We start from the raw sequence: 18,688 nt of genomic DNA, 5'->3' as shown, positions 1-18,688 counted from the left end.
ATGTTTTAGTGGAGATCAAAAGAGGACATCATGGGCAAAGAAAATTAATTTTGTTAACATTTCTGGAAACAAAATTATTACCTTGTGGGCCCAAGCCTTCCTTATATTTTACACTTTTTACTCATTTTCTTTTCAAGTGGTCTGATCTTTATTACTTATTTTTCTTGTTGCATTTACTCAACCCTTGCTTTTGAAAATATTGCCAAGAAAACTTTCAGAACAGTTATCCGGAGTTAACACTGACTCAAAGGCATGTACACACACACACACACACACATACACACACACTCTAAACAGATAAGACAAATGTGATTTGTTTATCTGTAGCTTAGAATTGAGAAACATGGTTTATAATCCAATATCTTTATTTATTTGATTTATACTCTACTGTTCTACTCAAATAAGTACCTGGAGTTGAAGCTTAAAAGGACATAATCCCCCCAAATGCTTTAAAAACATATATTGAAATATTTTTAAAAGTAATTAGCAATTGCAATCCCAAATATGGTATCTTTAAAGATATTCCAAATATTTGAACATTAAAAACAAAAGGCAAATATATCAAGGACAAACCTGCCCAGCTAAGTGTACTGTATTCTTTTCAGAGAGTGGATTCTGTTCATTGCCTCCAGGCCTCTGAGACTAGCAAACTAGCAAACTGGTTTGGCTTCGTCCCAAATGCACTTAGGCTGCATAAGGGCAACTCCCCTATTCTCAGTCATGTACACAATATAAAGAAGCATGATCTAATATCAAGATTATTTTATACAACCAAGTCAAAACAAACAAACAAACAAACAAACAATCTTCTGTGGAGCCATCAACTCAGCATGAAGTCAAGAGGGATGATGTTAATTTAAAGGATGAAAAATGGAGAGATGGAGGGTTCTTCACTGGTACAATTTCAGTGTTGTCAAACTCCCAGGACCATAACAGACGCAGCAGATAAATATGTAATCCATAAGGCTAGGAATTGGAAGACTGTGAGTTCTAGTCCTGCCTTAAGTACAAAGCCAGCTTGGTGACCTTGGGTGGTTCCCTCTCTCTCAGTCCTAGGAAGAAGGCAAGGGCAAACCACTTCTGGAAATCTTGCCAAGAAAACTTCAGGGACTAGTCCTGGCAGTCATTAGGAATCAACACTGACTTAAAGGCCTGCATATGTGTGTGCACATACACGGAGACACACACACACAAAACCCACCTATGCTATTTCTTTAGGAAAGCACCAAGAATTATCTATCAGTTTGCAAACCATCTTGACTCAATTTAAAAGCAAGATCAATGCTCTATCTCAGGATTGCTAATTGATTACATGCTCAAAGGCTCAATAAAAAAAATCAATACAAGATACTGTACTGAAGGACACTGGGGATATATGAGGGAAGGAAAAGATGTGAGATCAGGAAGAACGGATATCATGATAAAATAATGTAAAGGCTTCTGTGTATTAATTGACTGGTTAATCCCCCTGTGGAATGGTCACAATGACGGGGAATCAAATGGCTTTACTATATAGGCTTAATCAAAGTGGAAACAGACTGAAGAAAATCATATTCAAGCCTACCTATATTATGCTAGGTTAGATAATGCATATGCCACAATTCTGTGGGGGTTCAAGGGGAAAATTATATATTATTCAGTTTCCTAATAATCTTAACTCTGATTTTTTTTAAAAAAAACATTTTTGGCTCTTATGGCTGCCAATATATATTTAAAAGTACATGCTTGCTGAAATCACAAAAGTGAATAGGATAGATGAATAGTATCTCCAGAGGTTCAAAGCACAACCTGATTCCCTCTGTATGTGCATATTAGCATAAAGTGGATGAATTATGCTTAATAAAATATGCAAGTCTGTTCTGTTGGATAATATATGCAGATACATAATTCAGCTTTCCTTCTGCACAGAATTTAGATGATTACAGAACTTCAAACTCTTATGATAGTATTTGACGCTAATCTAGATAACTGTTGTTAAGTCATTTCCAGCCCTAGCCAACACCTATAGTATATATTAAGGAAGTCCAAGGTAAAAGACAATGAAGAACACCTACCACGACAGAAGGGCAGAGGGAAATCCCAGGATGCAGTATTTTCCATGGTCTCATGGCAAGTGAGCAATGCATGCCCCTCCAAAAAGAAACCCGGGTTGCAGCTGTAACGCACTTTGTCTCCAACGCTGAATGTTGTGCCTTGCTGGATTCCATTCTGAAGCCTTCCTGGATTTCCACATGTGTGGCTTGGAAGAACTACAGGAACATGAGTGGGAGAGGATACATCTGATTAGTCAAGATTACCAAATTATCTGATAATCCACAAAGGGTGGGATATGATTCTAAGAAATGGATAGAGAATTAATTCCTTTTTTTTTCCTTTGTGTGAAATGAATGGTTATCTCAACACATGGCTTGGTCTCATCTCAAGATTTGGCTGTTTTGGTGAGTAGGATTTACATTTATGCATTTATCATGTATGCTGAAATGGAGCTAACACCACCCTGTATGCATGTGAAAACAGATGCTGTTCACCTTCTTGTTCAGTAAGTAGTGAGTGATGCAAAAAACCACATCATTATGCCTTAACTTTGATGGACAAAGTTCTAGGTCTGCTGAGCAAAGAAAAGGTAGGGAAACTGGTAACAGAAGTACAGATTGCTGATCTGTTTCTAGGAGGTCAGGAGATCTAGCCAACCCCAAGCCAACCAGACCTGAGATATAGCCATTTTTGCTCCCTGAACTGAGCAGCATTAATGAAGCAGGCAGTCCTTCTTGCCATCCCATCAAGTAATCTTAAGATAAATGTTTGCTTCTTTTTTTTTGAATGCCACATTTCTTTCTACATGTCATTTTTCCTATTTTTTTTCTTGATTCAATTGTTTTATTTGGGGTATGGGCCAAGCATACCATAAACCCAGTGGTGGGGTTCAGCCAGTTTGCACCAATTCAGCAGAACTAATTTTTTGTTGCCCAGGCCCAGAATGGACTTCTGGAAGCAGCATCCACACAGAGAACCGGTTGTTCACATATTTGAACCCCACCACTGCATAAAACAATTCCTATTCTGGACAGTTTATTTTTAAAAAAACTGTTCTGTCAGAGACAGAAGATTGTGAATATTCTTAATTAAGCAAGACACCGTGAACTGTTACCAAATGAAACTGGTAGAAGAGCTGTTGTAGCAGCTATGCTAGGCATAATTTTGCTAATGTGCTTCTTGCTGTGGCTACCATTTGCAAATCCAGTGATAGGTGAAAATTAAGGGGCACTCCCAGAGTGCCAAAATGAAGGGGAGAAAACCCTGCTAGATATAGGAGTTTGTAACTGCCCAGAAGTCAGGTGGACAAAAGGAGCGAGTAGAGAAGATCTCAGCAAGAAGCATGGCATTTGCTCAAATGTGCCAGGTGGAGATGCCAATATGCATGACTAATGACATCCATGCTTAATGTCTCTTAATAGCTTAATTATTTAAATTTATTCAGTAACAATGCCACAAATTTGTACAAAAACTACAGGGGCTTCCCTTATTTGGAAGATGAGGCAAATGATCATCGCCCTGGCCACCAGGTATGTTGCAGTTTAAGATTGCAAACAGATTGAAGATTGTCAGAAAATGAACACACTGCCATTTTTAAAGCTTTAACAACAAAATACTGATTCGACTTTCAGATCTGGAGTACTCAACATGCAATGAATGATTTCACTCTAAATAAAAAGCCACTTTTGTTTTTCAAGGGCCAAATCCCTCGTTCTTTTTTACTTAATGAATCGTAAGATAAAACCCAGGTTGATGCTGTCGGATTCCTATCATAGAAACAAAGAGTTTGCTTGCAAATTCTGACAATTTTGCTTCTCTTACCTAATGCAAACACAGACAGGAAAACTGTCACCTGACTACCAGCAAGGAAAATCCAAAGAAATGAGCCAGATTAAAAACAGAAGATTTGGCTTTAATGAATAAACTGTTCCCTCTTCTTTATTTTTTTAGTAAAGCTATCCAGTGCTGAAATATTCACCCAGAAAAAATAAAACACTGAACAAGAAACAGGTGCATTTAATTATTGGGAAAAAAACTGGTTCATTATTTATCTGGACAGCACCTGAGAAATTCCACTAAACTTCATCCATTAAAATAACAGTTTTGAGAAATGTTGAAAAGGTTATGATGGACATCGTCAAAGAGATGAGGAGAGAGATAATTGAAATGTTTTGAATTTATTTTATTTTATTTTTATTTTAATCCCATTTATATCCCGCCCTTCTCCAAAGACTCAGGGCGGCTTACAATTTAAAGCACAAATCAATGTGCTTAGCAATAGCCTTCATTCTATGTATATGCCTGCTTATTAGGGCTTTCAGCCCTCCCCCCCCAAGCGGCATTATTACACAGTCAGCTTAATTGCCCCCAACAATCTGGGTCCTCATTTTACCTACCTCGGAAGGATGGAAGGCTGAGTCAACCTTGAGCCTCGTGGGATGTGAACCTGCACTACTGTAATTGCAGGCAGCTGGTGTTACTTAAGGAGGCATTAGCCCACTGCTCCACCAAGGAGCAAAGTAAGAATTTGAACCAGTTTGTATTCAAAACATTCCATTTAAAGTTCGAAACAGTTGTTTCAAGTGTGAAATGGCAATCTGAGTACAAGAGGGGATGTTTTAATTATTTTGGAAGTGTTTTGAGTGCAAGACGGAATATCTGATGCTCAAAACAACTTCAAACAGGGAATTAATTCAAATGGCTTGAAATGTTTTGGACACCACTAGAGAACATCACAAGTATCAGATCAGGTGAGGCTCAGAATATAATATCAGCTGAGAGATTGTAGATATTGATGACTGTGTCAATAGCTGATTTTCATAAACCTGTTAAAATTCTTTAAAACAAAATAACCTTTCTAAACCTTATTTTCACTGAGCTAGTCTTTAGAGGGCAATAGCGTGTACTTTTGAGAAGAAAAAGATTATATTCACCTCCATGATACTATGTTGTGTTGGCTGTTTTGAAGTCAGCATTCACCTCTATCTATGGCTAGGGTTTGGTGACAATTATTCCAGTGGCTTGAGTCTGTTATTATAATTGTCCTAACTAACTGATTTATTTCTTCCAGGATGGACTATAATTCTATTAACTCCCTGGCCATTTTGCCCATGTTTAAGACCAAGTTTATGGATCTTTTCAAAGATGATCCAAAGTGGTAAGTATCTCTGGCACTTCAATAAAGGTAAAGGTAAAGGTAAAGGTTCCCCCGCACATGCGTGCTAGTTGTTTCCGATTCTAGGGGCCGGTGCTCATCTCCGTTTCAAAGCCGAAGAGCCAGCGCTTGTCCGAGGACGTCTCCGTGGTCATGTGGCCGGCATGACTAGATGCCAAAGGCGCACGGAATGCTGTTACCTTCCCACCGTAGTGGTCCCTATTTTTCTACTTGCATTTTTACGTGCTTTCAAACTGCTAGGTTGGCAGGAGCTGGGACGAGTAACAGGCGCTCACTCTGCTACGCGGCACTCGGGATTCGACCAGCCAAACTGCCGATCTTCTGATCGACAAGCTCAGCGTCTTAACCCACTGAGCCACCACGTCCCGGCACTTCAATAGAAACCATAAAAAAAGGAAGGAAGGAAGGAAGGAAGGAAGGAAGGAAGGAAGGAAAAGCGTTGTCTTCCAGATCACGGAGGGAGAAAGTAAGTCAGCCACTAAAATAACTAAAAAAGCACAAGGACTACAGATAGTCCTTGATTTACAACCACAACTGGAACTAGAATTTCCATTGCTAAGTAAGACATTTAAGTGAGTCACACCCATTTTTTTGACCATTTTTCCTATGGAGATTAAGAGAACCACTGCAATTGTTGAGGGACTCATGCAGTTGTTAAGTGAATCTGGCTTTCCCCATTGACTTTGCTTGCAGAAGCTCCTGTGAAGGTTGCAAATGGTAATCAAATAACCCTGGAATGCTGCAACCATTGTAAATGCATGCTGGTTGCCAAGTGCCTCAATTCTGAATATGTGACCATGTGAATCTTGCAATGGTTGTAAGTGTGAGGACTGGTCATAAATCACTATTTTCTGTGCCATTATGACTTAATAAATGAATGGTTGTAAGTTGAGGACCACCTGCATGCTGGGTTTCTTCTACTCACAAAGAGTACATTATCTACTAGAAATTATTAAGATGTTCAAAGCTAAAACACTTCCCAAGTGACATATAGTTGCCTGGTGTGCATCCACAGTAAGTTATATCCAGTGCAAATTTATCTAATCAATTTTTTTCAACAGGCCTATTATTACACATTTAACATGTCATACTGCTTTATTTAATAAACTGGGAAATTTATCGTTAAAGTAGTCCTTGAATGTATCTTTGTTGAAAGATAGGGTATTATCTTTATTTATTTATCTAAGGGAGCACCTGCTGCCAGCGTCAATTTCCCATCGTCCTGTGCGCTCCCACAGGGAGGGCCTCCTCAGGGTACCACCGGTCAAGGATTGCCGACGGGCGATCCCCAGGGGGAGAGCGTTCTCTGTGGGCGCGCCTACCCAATGGAATCAACTGCCAATGGAACTCCGGACTGCCCCCGACCTTCGTTCATTTCACCGGGACCTAAAAAACTGGCTCTTTGAGCTATCTGGTCTGGACTGAGGGGTTTAATGTTTTTAAATTGTGATTTTAATTTTTGCGGCTAGACTTAATTTAATTTTAATTTTATATTGTACTGGTTTTAAATTTTATTTATTTATTTATTTATTTATTTATTTATTTATTTATTTATTAGTTTTTATAAACCGCCCTTCTCCCGAGGGACTCGGGGCGGTGTACAGAGGAAGGAAGGTATACAGATGAACAATAAAAATAATAAAAACAATAGTGAAAACAAACTGGGACCCCAATTAACGCTATCATGCAAATTTTGCCTTGTAAACCGCACTGAGTCCTTTGGGAGTAGGGCGGTATATAAACCAAATAAATAAATAAACAAACAAACAAACAAACAAACAAACAAACAAACAAATAAATAAATAAATAAATAAATAAATAAATAAATAAATAAATATTAATTAGATAAACTAGGTAACAGATAGGGGTTTTTCAAATTATTAAATAAGACTTAATTATATTATGCATTGTATTTTTTAAAGGATATTGACAAAGCATTAATTCCAGATTGTATTTGCCCTTATGTTTCCATAAAACAGCCCAGCAGCAATTGGTTAAGGTTACATTCTTACATAGAAAGTTTAAAAATGATCAACCCATTATGCATCCAAATCTTCTGAGTACCGTTCCCTAGTCTCTACCAAATATGAAGGTAAGTTATTTAATTTATTAAATTTTTTAATGTAATAGTTTTGTTTCAATTCTTTATCATTACAAAATAGTTTATTTCCAACAAAAATGAGACTACTACATTTATAAAAAAAAGAAAGTTACTGATCTTCACCTCTTGTGTCTAAGAAACTGTTGCTACAATTAAATTATGAAATCGATGAAAATTCCTGGCTCTGTTGGTTTCCAGTGGATTGATTTTTTTTTTTAAAAAAAGGATATTTGCTTATTATCTTCTATTTTTCTGGAGAGATGGTGAATGATTTTCAAGTTTTCAATCAGGGCAGATATCATAGTTATATTTAGTCTGGCAACCCTACTTTGTATTCTAATTACAGATCTATTTAGATCATAGATACAAATGTTAAGATATTCTGACCAATATATTACAGCTTGTTTTTTTCAAATATTATACACCCAAATGAGATTGTATTTATACAGGTCAAGCTTCTGCTATTGCAGTATTTTAACTGATATTCTTGCTCGAAGTGAAAACAGACCCAGCCCAGCAAATTGACATGCTGAGAAAGCTTTTTGTATAATTTCTGTGAAGTTTCTAAACTTATTTCGGGTTTCTTTGACATTTTATATTTTGGACTGATCTAGTTTACTTAAACCTAAATCATGGGTGATTATTAATACTGTAATCTCTCCTTAAAGTGTTCCCAGAAAGCACAAGAGTCAATTTCCATCTTACAGCCAGTTCCATTAGGTAGTTATGAGAAAATATGGTTGCAGATATAATGCTGACTCTTTTAGTCAGAAATTTTTTACGTTATGGGATAAACACAAATGAAAAGTAGCACATATATATAAACTGGGCCTTTTATAGTATTATCTTGGCAGTCACCATTCTTAAAACTTTTGCAGAATCAACAGAGTTATTTTTGACCATTTATCCAGTGTAAGCATTTGTTATTCAACAATTTGACCCAGATATTATCTCTGTTTTGGGAGTCCCACAGTGTTGAATGTTACAGAAGAATTCACAGTGGCTTTTAAGCCAGCAGCTATCTTTTATACTAACTTGTAGCTGATTAAATTGATATTAGTTATATATTCCATTCCACAAAAAATGCACTTCAATGTTTGTTTTTCCTAGCAAACCAGTGGATTAAAAAAAAGAATATGAAATTGGTCTTATATTATTTAAAAGTATTTTGGTTTGTGTACATTGGATACCTCAGAGATTGCTCATTTAATGAGGGTTAGTTATAATTGCTTTGTTGTTGAAGATGCAACTCAAGAGTTTTGACATTAGCTCATACAGTTTGGAAAGGCAAACTCTACTATTAGTGACACATTTTGTTAACATGATTGTTCATTATTTATCAAGATATGAATTAGGGTTTTCTTTACTTTTTCTTGTACTTTTGCATTATTACCATGCCTTTTAACTTTGAAACAATGTTTGATGTTCCTCTATGTATACTTTATTAATTAATTTGATGTATTTTTAAAAAAATAAATAAATAATTTGCTAGGTTGGAAGAAGAGCCCCTCAGGCCGGAAGGCGTCCAATATGCTACTGGGGAAGAACAGAGGACTAGTACTAGTAGTGCCAAAAAGAATGAAGCGACTGGGCCAAAGCCGAAAGGACGCTCAGCTGTGGATGTGTCTGGTGGTGAAAGGAAAGTCCGATGCTGTAAAGATTTTTTTCTCCATAGGAACCTGGAATGTAATATCCATGAATCAATGAAAGCTGGACGTGGTCAAACAAGAGATGACAAGACTGAACATTGACATCTTAGGTATCAGCAAACTAAAATGGACAGGAAAGGGTGAATTTAATTCAGATGACCATCAGGTAGAAAGTGAAGAAGAACTAAAGAGCCTCTTCTTGTGGGTGAAGAAGGAGAGTGCAAAACTTGGGTTGAAACTTAACATTAAAAAAACCAAGATCATGGCATCCGGCCCTCTCAATTTCTGGCAAATAGATGGGGAAGAAATGGAGGTAGTGACAGATTTTATTTTCCTGGGCTCCAAGATCACTACAGATAGGGACTGTAGCCAAGTAATTAAAAGAAATTAAAAGACGCTTGCTCCTCGGGAGGAAAGCCATGGCAAATCTAGACAGCACACTAAAAAGCAGAGACATCACCCTGTCAACAAAAGTGCGTATAGTCAAGGCTATGGTTTTCCCAGGTGCAATGTATGGCAGTGAAAGTTGGACCATAAAAAAGGCTCAGCGCCAAAGAATTGAGGCCTTTGAACTATGGTGCTGGAGAAGACTCTTGCGAGTCCCTTGGACTGCAAGGCGATCAAACCAGTCAGTCCTAGAGAAGATCAACCATGACTGCTCTTTAGAAGGCCAGATCCTAAAGCTAAAACTCAAATACTTTGGCCACCTAATGAGAAGGAAGGACTCACTGGAGAAGAGCCTAATGCTGGGAAAGGTTGAGGGCAAGAGAAGAAGGGGACAACAGAGAATGAGGTGGCTGGATGGAGTCACTGAAGCAGTAGGCGTGAGCTTAAATGGACTCCAGAAGATGGTAGAGGACAGGAAGGCCAGGAGGAACGTTGTCCATAGGGTCGCGATGGGTCGGACACGACTTTGCCGCTAACAACAACAAGGTTCAAGCATTGCATTCTGTCAAAATAAAACAGAACGTGTAACAACTTAGTTCAGTGATGCGTATGTAGCTCAACTGCAGGATTTGCTTTTATTTTTATTTCCTGTTCTGGGAAAAAGTAAGTTCTGCTGGATCAACACAGTCAAACTGCTAAACTAACTAGCATAAAAACCATGATAGACTTGTTGTAATCTCTCATGGTTATTTTTTGTTTGACTATATTCAATGGCATGTTTTTGTTTGTTTGTTTTTACTCGTTTACTGAATAAACAGGGAGGAGGGTGTGGAAACTTGAATTAGATGCGAACCTGTGAAAGTCTCAGACTTTCAGTTCCTGCCCTGTGTCACCCAGTCAAGGACAGGTGTTGCAGTCTCCTGTCCATAGCAGGGCCATGAAGTCACGGTGCCAGGTTTTGTTAAAAACTGCAGGGCTGTTGCTGTTTGTCGGGAGCTTCTGGAAATTGGCCACCTTTGTGATATATCTGCTTCATTATTAAAGAAGTCCTCATAGCTTATAAAAGAATTTGGTATCATCTTGCTTGGTATGTACGCTTTTTATGTTACGGTTTTAAATCCATTTGTTTGAATTAATAATTAAACTTAAAAATCCTTTATTCAATGGTGTTCTGATTGTCTCTGGATCCAAGTGAAACCAGTTGCTTGGGTACCTGATCACTGCCCTGACACTTGACAAAACATTTCTTTAGGAGGTTGAATCCAGTGGTGGGATTCAGCTGGTTCGCACCACTTCGGCAGAACCGGTAGCTAATTTTTTGTTGCCCAGGCCCAGAACAGACTTCCAGAAGCGGCATCCACACAGAGAACCGGTTGTTCACATATATGAATCCCACCACTGACTGAATCTACATCTGAGAAGGAGAGAATATACTGGGCTCATGTTTCTTCTTCATTTCCAGTGTGCATAACCGTTACAAGCCTCTCAGCCAAAGAACGGTACATTTTCAGATTTTAAAATGAAGTACAAGTTATATTCAATGCTCCAGGGACAGAACAGCAAATCAATCTAAATACATAAACATTCTGTGATAAACCTTCTGTGTTCTAGTATTATTGCTTTCTATATACCTAGTCATTTTTTTTTTGCAATTGCTTCTGAAATTGTGGCATCTACATTATTTATATCAGATGCTTCATGGCATAAAATGATACTAGAAATTTTCAAGCTTTTCTATAATCCTTGGAAGTCCTGCCCCTTAAAAAAGCACAATCCTAGAAATCAATGGAAAATGCACATAACCCTTCCCAATTATCATGCCAAAACTACATTACAGAAGCTTAATTGAGAAAAAGCCGTACTCATCAGCTTATCAACAAATTCCACCTCTCTGCCTGATGGCACATAACATGAATGAATGAATAAAATAGACTTTGGATATTGTCAACAGAATTGTTGAACTTTCAGAAAAAGCACAATGCAGTGATCTATTAGTGTTGGTTCAATAATGACTCTTGAAACATTTCAAAGGGTAATTTCTGACATTATGAACTCAGTCAAGAGAGAAAAATTCATATGACTTCATAATGGATTAATACTAGGACTAGGTAGCACTAGGATCTGCTGACTTTCCACATACAACACATGTGTAATGTCTATAGAATCTAAATGTTCCTGATTACTAAAGTCTTTTTTCTATCATATACTGACAAGCTTTGTTGCCTTCTTTTGATCCTGCAAAGAAAATGACAGGAGTAACTAAAAAGCTCTGGGACTTGTAGTTCTTACAAGCACATCTAACGCGGAGAGCTACAAGACCCAGAATTTCCCAGGTAAATTTTACTGCCACTTCCTATCAATCTTTTTAGATCCTGGGGTGGCAGGTTCTCCTTCATCATGTTGCTTGCTTCATTGTTTTAAGGTAGCTTTGACTGGCTGTAGAGTATCTCATACAAGATCTGGACATACCGGTACATATTTTTATATGTGATCTAAGTCTTATATGTGATCTAAGTCTTATAAATGTTATAAGCAAGCAAACAAACAAATCAGGGCAGGTTACATATTTCACCTAATATGTGCATCTGACTTTCTGAGAATATGTTGTTGTTGGTGAGAGTGCCATCCAAATAACACTGGTCTGGAATCACTTACCATTTTATATTAAACATTTGCTTAAAGGAGACTATTCATGGGCCTGCTACTGTTATCAGGCTACACATTTGTCCTCATCATTCCTGGAGTTACATAAAACATTTCCCTTTTCTTTGACCAAGTCATACTACTGGTGGTTAAAGCATTTAGTGGGTGTTAGTATTTGTGTGTCTTCTATCCAATTGGCATCAAAGTCACAGAAAACAAAACATGGCAGGATCACCACTACCACCAAACCACTTATAATGTTCCAGGGAGAAAAAAAACCTAGCAAAATTCCTGAAATCCAAAAGACTCTTACTTCAGTGTCTCTCCCATCAATTACAATGGTTAGAAACTCTGTCAGAATCATTCACTGCCTACTAAAAACTCTATTCTCCAATTTTGTTACACAGAAATCTTGCAAGGAAATATATCTCTTTGTTTGCAAATGGGTTGTCTGGGCCATTGCACCTTTATTAAAGAATAAGTGCAATGTGGTTGAATTTATTTATTTTGTCTTGGTCTTGTGGGTTCTGTTTTGGGACAGGGTGGGAGGAGTTAAAACAAGGATAAAGCAGGAAGCATGCCAAAAGAAAATCTCTGCCATTCCCACTTTTAAATCACCCCGAACTCTGGAAAAACAGACCAAAGCTGTATTGGCAAAGTAATCTATCCAAATTGATATTTTTAAAAACTGTTTATTTTTTTTAAAAATGACTGTTTGGGCAACTTATTAAAAATTAGAATTCTTTTCTATAATATTCCACATGCTAACATACTATAAGTATGTCTGTGTGTCTGTGTGTGTGTGTGTGTGTGTGTGAGAGAGAGAGAGAGAGAGAGAGAGAGATTAGAAACACCATAACACAGCCATACATGTGCAAGAAAAGAATGTAAGCTTAAAAAAAAACACACCTTCTTGAAGTGGATATTTAGAGATATGTCCAAATCTGTCCTAAGGAATCAGATTCAGTTGGGAGCTGACATCTTTTCCATTTATTTACTTCAAAAGTAATCAATCACAATTATTGTGCTATTATTTATTACTGCACTTACACTGACCATTTTTTATGAACCACTTTGACTCCAATATATTTATGGATGATAATGATGCCTAGCTGGATACATTGGGAGCGAATGATTTAAAAAGCTTCACCAAGTTACTAGCCTGCAAATAGACATGAAATTATGTTGTGGGTTACTTGATAGCACAGAAAATAGCCTGGGGCCATTAAATATGAGAATTTATTCCCTCCCATTTAAAAACCTCTCCATTAACCTGTGCAACTGGAAAATAGTTCTTTTGGTCCTACTCTAGAAAGTGCTCACTTTTATTCTAGGATATAATTCCCAATATTCACACATGCAACTGATACTCCTTGTTTACTTTCCCTGGAAGGAATCCCATCATTCATGCACTAATATATTTTTTAAGAAATCAAAGAAGCTGAAATTGTTTTTATTAAATACTTCTGAAGGGATCTTTACCTGCAAGAACAAAAGAAGAAAATCTGTGCTTGTCAACACTGCTAACATCGGATGTTCTTGCTTTGACAACAGATGGATATGCATCCATTTTCTCTATTGCTTTTAGAATTAGTTGATGCTGGGAGGGGGAATAGGGGTGAGAGTCCAGCTAGTCTTAACAATAATAACTTAGCCGTGGGAACCCAAGGATCTTGGGCCCAGAGCTGATAGGGTTTGGGCGGGCTGGAGAGCTGGGGAGAAAGACCATGCTTTAAGCTAATTGGGGAATGTGATTTATGACTGTTTATTGGAGGAGGGAATTGTGCTTTGTTACTTTGTATCCAGGGGAGGGGAATTTAATTTTTGGTTTCAACTATGTAGTGCTGATACTTTGTTTCTCGAATAAAAGATTCTTTAAGGTAAACATTGCCTTGAAGTTCTTTTGAAGAGTTTCATCTGTCGGAACCATGACAGTGCTGTTAATCTAATCTCACCTTAATGAATTAAGATCAAAATGAGATTTCCTATTCTCAGGAGAGAGAAATAAACCATCTGTCAAATTATTCTGGACATTAAGCTAATGTTTAAAGCTTGGAAGGATATGTTTGAATGAATATGTCTGGTGCTTTTGAAACTTTCCAAGTCTGGATTTAAATGAGACACTATAAATAACAATAATTTCCTCAATAACATCTTCACATTCTTAAAGGAAATAATAATGCAGAAGCAGAAAGGCCTCCCCTATCATAGCAAACAGAAGCAAGAAATAGGTTGGGTTGTTGTTTTTTTTACATATTTTACAAATGCTGTCATATCTTTTCTCAGAACCACAGTCAAAAAAGGTACAATACAAATCAGGTCAAAGCTGCTGATAAGCCAGCCTGGTGTAGTGATTAAGGCGTCAGGCTAGAAACCAAGAGGACATGTCTTCTAGTCCTATCTTAAGCACAAAGCCAGATGGACAATCTTGGGCCAATCACTCATTCCTAGGAGAAGACAATAGCACACCACTTCTGAAATCTTGCTGAGAAAACTGCAGAGACTTGATGAGAACAGTTTGATGAAGGAGTTAAGGTATCAGGCTGTGTTCTAGTTAGTACAACCTTAGGTTTAAAGCCAACTGGGTGAGCTTGGTCCAGTCCCCTCTCTTAGCCCTGGGAAGGAGGCAAAAGTAAACACTTCTCAAATCTTGCCAAGAAAACTGCAGGAACCTGTCCAGGCAGTTACCAGGAATGAACACTTACTTGAAAACACATACAAAATAGCATCAGAAGAAATGATTCTTCCTATCCAGTCCCATATGACTACAAGTGCACTCTTTCAAGTAATTTTTCATTTGCGAGAAAACCTTCTTTGCTCTCCTAATTAAATTTCTTCCCTAGTTTTTCCACCGATTAATCCAGACTGATTTCCCTCTTTTGTCCTGCTTACATATAAAACAAACAGCAGTGCTTAATAGATATCAACACATCAGCCTTGCTTATTGCCCTATTTACATGTCTAAAAGAAACGTTTTATTGCCTGAATTATTGGCAGCAGTTCACAACAGCTATATTTTTACACCATTGTGGTTATAACCTTGAAACCTTATCAACAAGAAAAAACATTCTCAGTTGCTAAGAAATGAAGTTGTCACCCAGCCTCCTTAGTTGTTAGTTGATTCATGTTGGCAGAAAGCCTTCCTCAGTTTATTTGTGTATCTTACCTACTTACAACTTCAAACAGTCAGGTGAGGAAATGTTAATCAAACATTCCAATTAAAACAGTGGAAACAAAATGAGAACAGTAATTTGGAAGATTTTCTATTCTGAAAGATGAGACATAAATGAGATTTATCCAAGGAAAGGGAGAAGGGATGAATCCAGTCCTCTTTACTGCTCATTGTCAAAGAATATTATAGCTTTAACTTTCTGTTGCACTCATTCCCTTCTCTTTGACATGTGCAAAACCCCTTCGTCTCAATGGGGTTTATCATTCTGATATTCCAAATCAATACTGCTACTATTTGAGGAATGTTACATGTCTGTGCCCTTCACAACAACCCTTCTTACACATTTACTTTAGAAATCAATGGAGCACTGGAAATGAATGGAAGCAACTTGAAAGAAAACAGCGAATTGAATTAGGCTATCACCACGTGGGCAGGGTCAGTAGCATGTCACAATGTTGAATGCCAACCTCAACCATCTTTCTTGTTTTTTGAACATGCTGGTAGATTTGCATAGGCCAGGGGTTCTTCAAACTTGGCCCTTTTATGACTTGTGGACTTCAGCTCCCAGAATTGCTCAGCCAGCATGCCTGGCTGAGAAATTCTGGGAGTTGAAGTCCACAAGTCATAAAAGGGCCAAGTTTGAAAATCCCTGGCATAGGCCCTCTAAGCCTTATCCTATAATAAAGGTCGCATTGGCAGGACTGTTATTGGGATTCCTCCGGCTGGTGAGTGGCAGCAGCCCACGGCTTTGTGCGCAAGCGCATCCACTTGCACTAGGGGGAGAATTTTGGCAACAGAGAACTCTCCAAGAGACAGACACGGATTAAGAGACTACACAATCCCGAGCTGGATGAGGTGGGGAAAAAGCTTTAGGGTAGCTATATCTTAGAATCTCTCAGGATACATCTAGATTAGAAGGTGATAGCTTTAGTTCAGCAAGACTAAAATAGATTTCACTGTCAATCTGGCAATCTATTTTGCCAGAACAGGGCAAAAATAAGCAGAGATGCTAGACAACATCACTGAGGCTAAGGGTGGGGATGTTGGGGAAATAAGCTCAGTAATTCATGTTCTCCTTGAATGGGTGTTTTGTGAGTAGTCCCCTGTCCATAGTAGTTATTTAATGAGCATCTATGACATACCATAACTCCAGATGTGTGGACTGTCTTGAGGGACGACAGGAGACAGTAGGCACGGTTCAAGAACATTTATTGGGCAGAGGTCCCGGGCGAAAAACCCGCCGGGAATCCCCCGTATTTATAGTGGACAGGGACAACAACAACAATAACAAGAACCAATAAACAGGCGGGGTTCTCCCGCCTAACAAGGACGCCCAATAAGAAGGAGACCGGCTAAAGGTAGGCGCGGCTGTTAGTGGCTTGTTGCCGGGGCCAGCTGGCAGCTTTGACAGCTCCGGCTGAACTGCGCATGCGCGGTTCTCTGGAGTTTGACAGCTGTCAGTGTACTGCGCCTGTGCGGCATTTTGACAGCTGTCAGAGTCGGCCGGTTTGACAGCTGTCAGTGTACTGCGCATGCACGGCAGTTTGACAGCTGTCAGAATCGGCCGCTTGCCGCGTGTGTGAGGGGGGGGAATGCCGCGGCAGTCTTTTGACGGCTGTCAACGGCTGCCGGGGATTCCTTATAATTGTGAGGGGAGTGTGTGTGTGTGTTGCATATATAACACCCCTTCCCCCCTTGCCCCTGGAAGTTCAGCTGGAGTCGGCTCCGCTATTTCTGCTGCCGGCCCATTCATAGTCCGCCAAGTACGAGGGGGCTTTCCGCAGTCTGGTGGAGCGGCGAAGGCTTGGGCTGGGCTGGTTTATGCTGGGCTGGTCTTCCCTTTCCTCATCGGGGAAAGTTACGGGGTTTGGAGGTTGGGGGTCGTCGGCGATGTCTGGAATGTGTGGTACTGGGCTCGGTGGCATTGGTGGTGCCGCTGGGGGAATTAGCATGCCCGCTTGAGCTCGGGAACTGCAGTCTTGTGGCACCCGCGGTCTCAGTTGATCGACGTGTCGCCGGATGAGCCTTCCGTCTCCTAAGTCGATGAGGTAGGAGACTGGGCCCGTCTGGTCGGAGATGACGCCTTGTAGCCACTTGTCGCCGGCCCCGAAGTTCTTTGCCCAAATGGGCTGGCCGGGAGGGAAGACTTTGACTGATGGCACGTGGATTGGTTCGGCGGCTGCCCTGTCGGGGTGCAAACGGTCCAGTTTGGTGACTAGGCGGCGCCCCCAACGGAGCTCAGCCAGAGACTTGCCGGTGGTGGTGCAAGGCGTGGAGTGTTGGGCCAGGAGGTATTTTGCCAGTCTGCAGTGCCAGTCGCCGGAGATGATTTTCTTTAGGGCTTCTTTAGTCGCCTTCACCATGGCCTCTGCGAGACCGTTCGTGGAGGGGTGAAAGGGCGTGGAGGTGGCGTGTCTAATCAAGTTGGCCCTGGTGAAAAGCTGGAAGTCATGAGAGGTGAATTGGGGGCCGTTGTCGGATACAATGACATCAGGCAACCCATGGGTGGCAAATACCCTCCTCAATCCCCTGATTGTGGCTGCTGAGGTTGTGCTGGCTACCGGGATGACCTCGAGCCATTTGGAAAAACTATCCACTATTATAAGAAAATTTTGTCCTTGGAAGGGGCCGGCGTAATCAATATGAACCCTGGACCAGGGGTTCTTAGTCACCTCCCACTTGTGAACAGGGGCGTGTGGGAGAGGTGGCCTCGTCTGCTGGCACATGTTGCAGGTAGCTACAAATTTTTCGATGTCTGCATCGAGCCCCAGCCACCATAAGTAGCTGCGGGCGAGGGATTTCATCTTGACCACCACGGGGTGGCCATCGTGGAGGGAGGTTAGAGATTGTTGTCTGTGCGGGATGGGTATAATGACACGGCTGCCCCAGAGGATGCAGCCGAGGTGGGCTGACAGTTCATGGCGCCTTAGGAAGTAAGGCTGAAATTCTGGACCCGGGGAGGTGGATTGCCAGCCGGTTAAGACCCAGGTTAGAACCCTCCCCAGGAGTTTGTCTTTGCTGGTTGCAGCCGCAATTTCTTTTGCGGATACGGGGCGGTCCGGTAGTTCCTGGATAGCCAGGATTTGACCGGCAGGCGCGGGGTCTGGGTCGAAGTTGGGCAGAGGCAGTCTGCTAAGGCCGTCTGCATGACCCATTTCCTTGCCTGGTTTGTGTTCGATTTTAAAGGAGTATGCTGCTAGAAATGTGGTCCAGCGAAGCATTCTGGGGGATAAAATTTGCGGGGTCAATTTGTCCCAGGTGAAGAGCCGTAGCAGGGGTTTGTGGTCGGTAAAGATTGTGAAATGCCGACCGTATAAATAATCGTGAAATTTCTTCACGCTCGCCACTAATGCTAGGGCCTCCTTGTCAATTTGCGCGTAATTGCGCTCGGCTTTGGATAAGGTCCTAGAGTAGTATGCGATGGGGGATTGGGTTCCATCGCTGTGGAGGTGGCTGAGGAAAGCGCCTATGCCATAGGGTGAGGCGTCGCAAGCGACGCAGAGGGTCATTTTTTCTTTGTAATGGGT

General features: G+C 40.2%; 1 protein-coding gene across 1 annotated transcript in view; it reads right to left on the bottom strand.

The window, feature by feature from the left end:
- The window catches only part of CSMD2 (CUB and Sushi multiple domains 2), a gene marked incomplete at both ends in the record, with an annotated part of 651,882 nt that overhangs the window by 455,509 nt on the left and 177,685 nt on the right, over nt 1-18,688 (bottom strand). Inside the window, one exon of the mRNA XM_081334380.1 lies at nt 2,055-2,249. Coding sequence (XP_081190506.1) covers nt 2,055-2,249 — 195 coding nt within the window. The remainder of the gene's footprint in view (nt 1-2,054; nt 2,250-18,688) is intronic.

The sequence above is a fragment of the Vipera berus genome (assembly GCF_964194415.1).
Source record: "Vipera berus genome assembly, chromosome: 9".
In the NCBI taxonomy this organism is placed as follows: Eukaryota; Metazoa; Chordata; class Lepidosauria; order Squamata; family Viperidae; genus Vipera; species Vipera berus.
Note: the sequence above shows the minus strand (reverse complement) of the source record. Positions and strands in the feature narration are given on the sequence as shown.